Below are 10,740 nucleotides of genomic sequence, written 5' to 3'. Positions count from 1 at the left end.
CTTTTTGAATAGCACCCCAGTCCCTTCCAGAGTAATGGCCCTGCTCTAGGAGAAACCTTCCAACAGGACTGTCACCGAGCTGGAAGACCCTGGGCTCTGCAGGTTGTTGCTGTGTACAGGTTTGGAGAGTCCGGGAACCCTGGCCTGGAACAAAACCACAGCAAAGAAACCCCATCCCCAGAAACCTGGGAAACTGGGAAATCCTGCAGGATCTCCACTGTGTTCTGAGCTGACTGAGGCAGCAGGGAGAGGGCAAGCGGCCGTGTTTGGGCTGCAAACACCACTGAGTGCTTTGACCAAACCCAAAGCAATCGGCGCTGAAGTGCATCTCAAGTCCCCAATCTTCCTGCCAGAGCTCCGCTGGCACAGCTCCCCGTGAGCAAACTTCAGCCACCTGAGAATGGCCTTGTAACACCCAACGAGGAGCTGGCAAAACCAGTCTGTGCTGGGAGCACTCCCTGGGTACTCAATGCTGCATTGTAACCGCACGTAGACACGTAAACACCGCTCGGCCAGCGCCGGGTTTCGAGCCTTTAAAAAGCCTCTCAGAGCAAAAGCAAAGCCAAGCTATAAAACTGCACCGTACCCTCACCCATGAGAGGGGAGGGAAGGCTTGAGACATAAATATATAAAATCCATTTCTGTTACTTCACTGCTGTTTCCTTTCCAGCTGACTGCTGCGTCCCTGAATAGAAGCGCTGGCTGGAGCCAGGAACACTGGATATTCACTGGCACTGCGCCCCGAGGCCTAAGGGCAATGCTAAGGAGATACCACAAGCAGCGGAGTAATGCATGTGACATCAGCACAAACAAGGACATGTGATGTTTCTTTTAAGCCATTCCAGATTTAAAAACCCTACAGAGTTCCCATAAAAGGATTTTTTTTTAACTCTGTGTGTCCGCAGACCTTGTTTACATTATCTTAAACAAAACAGAAACCTTTCCAGTAGACAACAGGAGAATTTACAGGCTGTTAATAGAACCTGAGCAGATTTATAAAGTACGTTCCTGATTGGTGGCAAGTGAGCTCCAGGGAGCTGGAGGCACCGTCATGGGACAGGGGAATAGCCAGCATCCCTCTGTGCATCTTTTGCTCTAAGAACTGAGCAGAAAATTAATTCTGTTTTGCACTGAGACAACAAAACAGAAAATGGAAAGTTCCTATAGATGCTGAACTCCATTTGTGCTTTGCATTAGGCTTGATTTGGTGGGGAAAAGCGAAAGGACCTCTCCTCCCCTGCTGGTGGTGCCTGCTGACAGTCCCTCTGCAGAGCAGACCCCGGGTTCTACCCAGGAACAAAGGGAAATCAGCACTGCGTAAATAGTCTCCTCATCTACAATGCATGTGGGGGAAGCAATTCTGCTTCAAAAACAGAGTGGAATTCCAGCCTCCACAACTTTTAAAAGCCCCATGGGAACACACTGTCTGAGAGCTTCAGCTGTACCCAAGCTCCAGCCACGCAGCAGTCACCTGATGAGCGGTGCCATAACAATGGGAGGACATAAAAACATCACTTGGTGCACAGGAAGAGGAGAAAAACAGCAAAGCTTCTCCTGGCACTGTCTTACTGAACCATCTGTCTCATTGCATGGTTCTGTCTGCAAAACCACGCCAGCTATGCCAAGAGGGTGTAGCACAAACACAACTGAGTCTTGTTTCACCCTGTGCAAGAGTAAAAAGACTCCAGAAATACCGTCCCCTTTGTGCTTTGCCCTTTTTCGCAGGGATTTACCACCTCTGAACCACGGGACAACCACACCATAAAATCCCCCCTTTGCACAAGCATCTGACAAACCAAACTGCAGAACAGAAACCTCTGCAGCTCCTGCTGGAAGCTCCTGATTCACTGCTGAAGGGGCCAGGAGAGCACAGGCACCGACAAGCACGACCAGGAGACGTGGAGCATCCAAGCCTGCCTGCACCATGAGCACGTGGGGGGAACACAAGGTCCTGAGGAGAACTGCTCCGTGGCTGGAGGGTACACGGCTGTGTCAACACTCACAGCACCCAAACAGTGGATTTGGTGACAGCAAAACTCTCCTCTCTGTTCTCATCTACACTTCCCCACAGCAGTTACCTCCTCCACCTGTCCTGGAGGTTTCTCCATGTCAGCACACTCCCCTCTCCTTACAGACAGGTCCCCTGGTGTTCTGACCCTAATTCCACTGGTGTTCTGACCACAATTTTAGTTGTTTCCAAGTCAAGCTAATTTAAAAAACAAAGTACCTCTGCCTTTGTAGCTACCACGTGAGACAAAGGAACACAGTTCCTGGCTCCCTCTCTCACCTGCTTCCAGACAACACCAAGCCCAAATAACTGATCTCCCTGCAGCAGGTGGGCTTTGCTTTTGGGACATCTTGAGAGTCAATATTAAAGTATCACAGACCAGTTTCCACCAGTAAGAATTTGTGCTTTCTAAAAGACACCTTCCACTGGCACAGACATGCCAAGAAACCCGTCTTTAAGCAGAATCTTTTGGCAACCACCACAAAAAAGAGGATCCCTTATTTTACAAAGGGTTTTATAAAGCAGTGGCCTGGAACATGGTGGGATGTCTGGCAAGATCCATATGGAATTTCAGGGCTCTTTGCTACAAGCACCTCTCTGCCCATTCCCTAATTTTCTTGTAGGTCCCTGGCAGCTGAGAGGGGACAGGACCTGTGCCTACAGACCAGGTGTCTGACCCTGCCCACAGCCACACGTGTGAGGGGGACCACTGGCAGGAGCTATCAGGTCACCTAAAGCATCCTGGGATAATGGGGTGGAGGACAGGGAAAGGAGGGAAATCACCACGGTAACACAAAAGACATTCTTTGAATGCCAAATGCATGTGCAGGGAACAAAGGTGAAAGTTATTCCTGGAGCTCCCAACTGTTATTCCTACAACAGCCTATTTGAATTTCAGCAGATTTGGATGTCTGTCCTAAAACAAAGACAAAACAGGCTGAAAGAGAGCTAAACCAAGTCACAATAAGGTCAATACATTCTATTTTTTTTTCATTTTGGACATTTTATACTCAACTGTGTCAAACAACCCCCCACCACTAAAGCGAGTGCACCTTGGTTCCAAGTTTAGCCCCATTCCTTGTTCTGAAGGAGTGAAGCAGCTCCATTCAAAGGCAGATTTTTTTTTTTATTGTGCACCTCTGCACCATGAGGCCGAGTCCTATGGCCAAAACTAACCTCTGAACAGCTCCTTCCTCAGAATCAGCACAAAAACAGGCCTTTGCTGTTGCACCCCGGTGCAAAGATCTGCCCTGCCAGACTTTAACCAAGTTCTCCCAGCTCACAAGCCAGGACCCTGAGAGTGGATTCATCCAGCAGCAACAGCCAGGAGCAGAGGAGATTTGCTGAGGAGGGGGAGGACAGAGAGCTGGGTGGGCTGCAGTAGGGAGAGCTTCAGCTTCTGTCAGTGCCTCCCCTCCCACCCCTGTGCTCATACCACACGTGCCCCAGTTAGTGAGGAATTTCTAAAGCTGAGCCTCTCCCGTTTGTTCTCACTGCAGAGGTGTTTGTCCCTGTGGACTCTGATCCTGTCACACACCCCGTTGGTTCTCCCCCCTTTACACAGCTCTGACCATGTTAAACAATGCCCAGTCAATCGACTGCCAGGAATTCTCCCCAGCATCGTGAAAGGGAAGGAATGTGAAACCAAGGAATCACATGGCAGCTACACCTCCCCCTGCATATACCACCCACCCCCCTCAAACAACAAAACAACACTGCCTGTCATCTGAAACCGCAGCCAGGCTCCAGCCAAAAAAGCTATTTTCCTAAGAATCCCAAGCAGCTGAGGCCCTTAAGTGATTGTATCCCTTCTGTGGGCCTCCAACAAATTTCAATAACTGCAAGACGCAGTATTTCCTTCCCAAAAGTCAGTTTGGGAAGTATATCAAAGTAATAAAGTCTGAACAACTGAAACTGCTGTACACAAAGGCCAGCAGAAGTATTTCAGCAATGTAAAGCTAAAAACTGAAGCTGCTGCACTGCACACCCTCTGCTGCTGTGAGGTTTTGGGTCGATGCTGGGGCGGGGAGAGGTTTTTCTGTGAAAAAAACACTTTCTGTGCTTTCAGGGAAGGAAACTGTTTGCAGGGGGGATTTGTTTGTCTCCATGGGGTGAGTGCTGTGAGTGAAACAGCAGATCCAACGAGGCTTCTGACAGAGGAAGGATACACTGATTTATCTGTATGCTGAACTAAGAAGTTGAATTCCAGTGTTTGTACACATCTCAGCTTGTCCCAGGCTCTTTTCTCTCTTTATGCTCAACAGAATTTCTTTAAGCAGAAGAGACAAGGTTTAGGCACAGAGTCTCCCACTGTAGCAAATGTTGCTTATGAGCTTTATAAAGTCTAATTTTATTCAAGAACTCCAAGATTGTGCTTTGTTTCCTTATCAGAGGAGAAGGATAGCCTAAAGTGAGATTCTGGCTTTCTGGAATGCCTGACTACTACTGGATTGACAGAGACTGAGCAGCACCTCCAGTGACTCGCACTCCTTAACAGCCCCTCCTGTGGCAGATGTGGAAGAGCAGGCACCAAAGGGATCGGGAAGAATGAGCTGTGCAGGGAGGAGACAGTGGTGGCAGTGGCACTTACAGCATGTCAGGGCAGTTGTCTGGTTTCTCCAGCAGCCCCCCCTCCATCACGAAGCGAAGCACCTGCTCGTTGGTCATGCCCTGGTACGGCTGCTCCGCCAGCGTCGCGATCTCCCACAGCACCACCCCGAACGACCTGCAACAGAGAGCACAGCTTGAGGAGCCTGAGCCATCTCTACAAGACACAAGGGGGGGGTTTCTTAACTGATGCTCAGCAGTAGGTGTCCATGGGTGTTTTCTTTTAACACAGAACTCCCACTGCTCAAAAAGCAACGCAGCCGTGCTGACAGTCACAGCACCGTGGACTTCAAACACCTCGGGTGGTGTCTCAGTGGTGAGAAGGGCCCCCAGTTCTGAATGACTCTTCAGAACAGCCTCTGTAAGCAAAGACTGGTACAATTTCATCCCCACTTTTCACACCACAGTCTGCAGCCCAGAGCTGGTCATGTTTATGATGGTTCAGTGGTCCAGCATTACTTGGCTACACCAGTTCTGCTCAGGTCCATCAGTAATAAAGTCACCACAGGCTCAATGCACTGACCAGGAGCCTCCTGACTCAGAGGAGACTGAAGCTCTGAGCTTGTCTGGAGAATCAGCTCAGGTCCCATCTCCCTTTAGAGTCCAGACTTTAGATGCACTACCAGGTGGGAAGAAGGGAAGAACAGTGGAGATGGGAAAAGGAAAGGTATAGGTAAGGGGGAAAAAAATGTAAAAATTAAAAAATCCTATCCTATTCTATTCTGTTCTATCCTATCTCCATGCTTGCTGTAGAGCTCAGGCTGGACACACACCTGACCATTAAAGTCTGCAGTAAGATCTTTGTGTGGCTGGGGGCAGGGAATCAAACCTTCTAAGCAGTGGAGAAGTTGTAGAGACTTTAAAGTAAGCTTGGCAAGCTTTCCCCCAAGCCACAGAGACAGCAAGAAAAAAATCTGTACACTTAATACACTAAACTCCAAATCTTCATGTAACACATCTCAGGTACTCCTGATAGTGGCTGAGAAGGCAGGAGCACAGAACTGTAAGCTCTCGTTCCAGTGCAAGCTGCTTTTCATCACTTGAGTCACACAAATCCGCTTGAAAAGCTGCATTTTCCCTCACTGCTCCACAGGCTGAGAGAGCCAGACAGCAAACACACACCACCCCCTGGGCATCTCACCTGCCTCACCACCCACAGCCAGCAAACCAACCAGCCTCCACTGCCCAGGCACAAAAACACTGCTTGGGTAATGCCTTCCATTTATCCCTCTGCTTTGGTTTCTGCCACATTCTAATTTAAAGGTGCAAAGTGAGTATCATACAGCAGCAATAAACCCAATTTTTGGAAAAGACACGGAAGAAACATGAACATTCTCCAGCCTCTTGTACCAAGACCCCAATTTGCTGGTTTAAGCAGCAGAATGTTAAAGCCCCCAGGAAAAACTCAATTACTCCTTTTGCAACATGTATGTAACTATGTTCTTGAAACAGAGCTTCCAGCTCCTTCCAGATAACTCCAAAGGACAGCAGAAGTGAAAAAAAAGAAGTTTGTCTAATAATAGGAATTGATTACTGGCGAAGGAAGATAAGCAGAGTTACGTAATTGGGTAGTTTGGACGCAAGTATTGACACTTTCTAAAAATATCTCCATTTAAAATTAGTTTATTGAGCAGACATGGCTCAAATTGTCTGCACTGCACTGAAGAGGCTCTACTTTTAGAGCTGCTGGGCAAAAGGAGGAAAATCTCGCTGCTGTCTGAGTTGTGTGGCTGAACTGCTGAGTCAAGCTGGGAGAAAAACGCGCAGTTCCACCGGGGCGTTGTTACGAAAACAGGAGTCCGCTGTCATTAGCTGGTTATGGCTGAGTGGTTTTATCTTTCAGCTATGCCCAGGATCTAAACTGGTTTGCCAGAAGCCACAAACAGCCTTACAATTGTTTGCCTTTCAGGGGAGGGAGAGACAGAGGGTCAACGGAACATTTTGGTGCCTTTGAAGCTACTTTGATCGCTGCAGGAATAATGAGGACAAGTCTTGCACACCTACTCATCTTATTATCCCAACTCATAAACTCAGGTTGCTCCTTCCAGGCAACTACCAGCCCTGAAAGAATGCAAGATGCTGAGGACTTATTTATAGAAATCCACCCTCACCCTGAAGAGTATTACATTAGTTTTAAAATGTCCTCCTTCCCTAACTACAACAAAAACAATCCTGTCTAATTACCTCATTCTTCAGCCTGAAAAGCAATAAAAGAATGAACTGCTAAAGCTCCACCCTTCAAACCTCCAGACACTCTTCTTGCAGTTTGCCATTTCACCTTACAGCTTATAAATCCTGGGCTCTGACCACTCTCACAGTTTGTCTTTTTGATATCTTGGCTTCCAGAACTGATCTCGAAGAACATGTCACAATATCCGACCAAAAAAACCAGGAAAAACAATCTCAACCTTCTTTTTTTTTTCCACAATTTAATGCAAATAAATGGCTCCCAGAACAGCCAAGCTCCATGGTTTACATGGAGCACTTAAAAATCTGAACCAATACAAGGATTCAGGTAATTTTTCCTGGCATGGAGAGACCTTCAATGTATTATAGTGTCTGGTCTAAAAGTTACTGAGAAGTAACTTGGACTGATCCTTTTAGCCATAAGCAGATCAAGGAAATAATAAGGATTTCATGACAGTGATAAGTCAAGCTCCTGCTACATTTGGAATTTGGATTGAAATTTCTCTGTAGCTGTGGATACACATTCTAAACAAACTGTAAATTTCTCACTTTGAGCCAGTTTTTTTGTGCCTCCAGAAAGTGCATCTCTGTGAACCAAATTTTCAGAGCAAATCACTTCTAACAATTAAGATGTGAAACCATCCCAAAGAAGAACTGTCTGAAATACCCATGAGTACTGTGGACTATCTCTCCATAAAACAATTTTTTTCCTCTCTATGCTTTCAAGTAAAAATCTGTCAGATTTTCCTGCTCCTTCCCTTAAGTATTCCAACCTTGTAACAAGTAAACTACTTTCCAGTCAGGATATTTCACTCAGACCACCCCACTGATCAACTGCAATGTTGTTTGCAAAACCCTGCTTTGGACTGAATGACAGACAAATGCCAAGTCATGGAATCACAGGATTGTTTGGGTTGGGAGGGACCTTACAGATCATCTCATTCCAGCTCCCTCTCACCTTCCTCTAGCCCAGCTTGCTCCAAGCCCTGTCCAACCTGGCCTTGGACACTTCCAGGGATGGGGCAGCCACAGCTGCTCTGGGCAACATCTGCCAGGGCCTCACCACCTTCATAGGATTGGATATTAGGATTTCTTCCTAATATTCAGTCTAACCCTACTCTTTTCCTTGTCAGCATTGAAAGGAGCACTCACTTCCTACAAATACAGCACTAATTTACTTCTGACACTTGATTTGGTGTCACACCTGGGAGTTTTTTTGTTTGGAATTTGAGTTGTGTTTACAGAATAACGTCACTAAACATCTCCAGGCTAAAGGAAAGCACATGTGGAACCAGCCTGCTCCGTCACCACAGGGACACCTGACCCGCATCCCCTTGGGATGCAACGGCTGGACCCGAAAGTTCCTCTTGTGTGGTGAGAACAGGCAGCTCTGCCAGCTCCTCACTCCAGGCTCAGCCAGGTCGACATCTGGGGATTTTCTAGTGATCTAGTCCAAATTTCTGTCTGCTTTGTGAAGTCATTACAAGTCCCAAAGTTCTTTTACTGGGGGGACTGCCAAAAGCCTGCCTGCGCTGCTCCATCAGATAAATGGCTGATACAGGGCTTCCCCTCGACTCTACGTGGTTGTTTTCATCTGTTTCCAAGTCTGAGGGTTACTGGATTCAAAAGTAAGTTACTGGCCATATGTAAAACAAAATTAAGCACCGTTCTGTTGCTTTGCTTTTTCACTTGAATTCCTCTTATGAGCATTTCACTCATAGCTGGTGCTCTGGACCACAGACCACTGACTCCGAATCCTCAAGCTGTTTAAAGAAAGTGCAGTTTACTATACAAAAATGCCTTTCCTCCTGACTTCTAGACATTTGGAGGCAATCAGCTGCCAATTCTGTAACAGATCAGCAGTAAAAACATCTTGTTAGGAAGGCAGAGAAATCATAAAAGACAGAGTAGAGGTTCTGCCAGTACAAGACCATCTTCTGCCAAGTCCTCCCTACCTATGTCCAAAAGCTGGGGGGTGTGTGGGGAGTTGTTCCAGAGGATTACTCCTCCTGAGTGTACTCCTCTATTAATAACTGCACAGATACAGCAGGCAGGCAGTGTGCTTTGAAAGAAAACCCTATTTCTGCATCTTGCAGTACATAAAAACGAGCAAACAATGCTCCAAATGGAAAGGGATATGCACAAGGGAGAGATCCCCAAAAAGCCTGCTGGTGTACACAACCCATCTGGGGGAAAGGGGAGTTGTTTACACAGAAGGTTTTGATGGAAAAGCAGGTCAGCACTGGGAACCTTTCTATATTCTTGGCAACTTTTAATGCTTTTCTTGAAGGAGGAGGGCAATTTAAAAAAATGACAACTTGCTCCTCCAGGTGAAGGTAATGTTTTTCACTGCACAACTGATTTTACAACTAACAGCAGGAAACAGGCCACCACCTCCAGTTTCAGAAATCCACTTAATTCTGCTCTCCCTGAGACACAGAATTTAACCTCAAGAGTTCTTGATTTTGCAGTGGGAATATGACCATAAAGCAGAATGCTTCACGGTGGAAGAAGGGAGTTACCTTTGAATGGACAGGACACTGAGTTAAGCCTACTAAAACAAGAGGAGAGGATAGAAAGAAGAGGGGCTAAACCAGCTTTTCAGAGCCCCTTCTTTGTTACCAGACGTCGGAGTGCGTCGTGAAGACTCCGTCTTTCAGGGATTCCGGGGACATCCAGCGGACAGGCAGCAACCCCTTCCCTCCTTTCCGGTAATAATCTGTCTCGTAGATATCTCTTGTCATGCCAAAATCTGGAAGGTATAAATGTTTTGAGTTTGCATGAGAAAATGATGGACATTTCCCCTTCCTACCAACCAGGGAATCGTGCTCTGCTGTAAAGGATCTGCAGTCTGTTCTCACAACACTTGACTTTGCAGGCACTTCACCTGCTGCCTTAGGGCTGGTGACCTTCCCTTCCAACACCACCAACAGACATTTGTGCCACTGACTTCAGGGCTGACAAGTCTGAATGATTTAAATATAGCAACATGAAAAGTTCCAGGATTTATGCTCAAGCTTTGCAGTAAGATGAGTCTTCCAAAGGTCACATAATTCACTAACTGTTCCCCAAATTCAATGATTTTCTTTTCAAGGGTGTAAAGAGCTCCTTTAGTACTTAAAACAATTGTCTTTAATTGAAGAACTTCACATGTTGAGGGACATCCTTCTTTTTGTGTTTTTTTTTTCCCCTCTCCCAAAGGTAATTCTCAGTTCCTGTAAAATATTCCATTTCAAGTGCTACTGAGGATTAGGCTATTAATTTGTGACTAACACAGACCAGTATTAAAGGCATATTTGGGTTATATGCATGTCCTTGGCTGTTAATACATAAGCATTTCCAAGACTTGGGTTCATCTGACTGTAACTCAGATTTATTCCAGCACATTTTTTCTGTACAATCAGCCTGGGGCTCTCAGAACTGCTGGGTCTTGGACCAGTTACTGTGTTCTCAAACACTAACCAAAAAGTTAACAGATCAGGTACCATTAAATCTCTCACTAATATTAAATGCTACCTGCTGACACAGAGGGCAAAATCCACTTTATCAATACAGACCTGGAGTTGCCTCCTCCCTTTTTTTTTTTTCCAGGAGAAGTGGGGTGAAAAGGGGACAGAATTCCCTCAGCTCTCACAGTTGTTATCACCAGCCTATGGATGAGTGACCGAGCCCAACGTTCCCTGTGTGCTGGGGACACTGGTACCCTCAGTGATTATGACTAAAGAGCCCATCTGTGCAGCTATTCCAGCACTCCCACACACCAGGGTGACTTTATCCTGGCTGAACGGAAAATTCTTTCAAAATGTAATGCAAATAAGAAACAGATACGCAGCGAGCACAGGCTGGTGTGGCACAAAGCTCTTCCTCTGAGAGCTGAACAGTCTGAGTTGGCGTGTTCCAGCCAAGATGCTCCCAAACTGTTTCTACATGAAGGGATT

General features: G+C 46.5%; 1 protein-coding gene across 4 annotated transcripts in view; it reads right to left on the bottom strand.

Annotated features, from left to right (window-relative positions):
• The window catches only part of IGF1R (insulin like growth factor 1 receptor), a 172,812-nt gene that overhangs the window by 6,201 nt on the left and 155,871 nt on the right, over positions 1-10,740 (bottom strand). For all 4 annotated transcript variants that reach the window (XM_032700642.1, XM_032700641.1, XM_032700640.1 and 1 more), the window contains exons 19-20: positions 9,425-9,554; positions 4,599-4,733 (exon numbers count right to left, since the gene is read on the bottom strand). In XM_032700642.1, coding sequence (XP_032556533.1) covers positions 4,599-4,733; positions 9,425-9,554 — 265 coding nt within the window. The remainder of the gene's footprint in view (positions 1-4,598; positions 4,734-9,424; positions 9,555-10,740) is intronic.

Source organism: Chiroxiphia lanceolata, chromosome 12, assembly GCF_009829145.1.
Source record: "Chiroxiphia lanceolata isolate bChiLan1 chromosome 12, bChiLan1.pri, whole genome shotgun sequence".
Lineage (NCBI taxonomy): Eukaryota > Metazoa > Chordata > Aves > Passeriformes > Pipridae > Chiroxiphia > Chiroxiphia lanceolata.
Note: the sequence above shows the minus strand (reverse complement) of the source record. Positions and strands in the feature narration are given on the sequence as shown.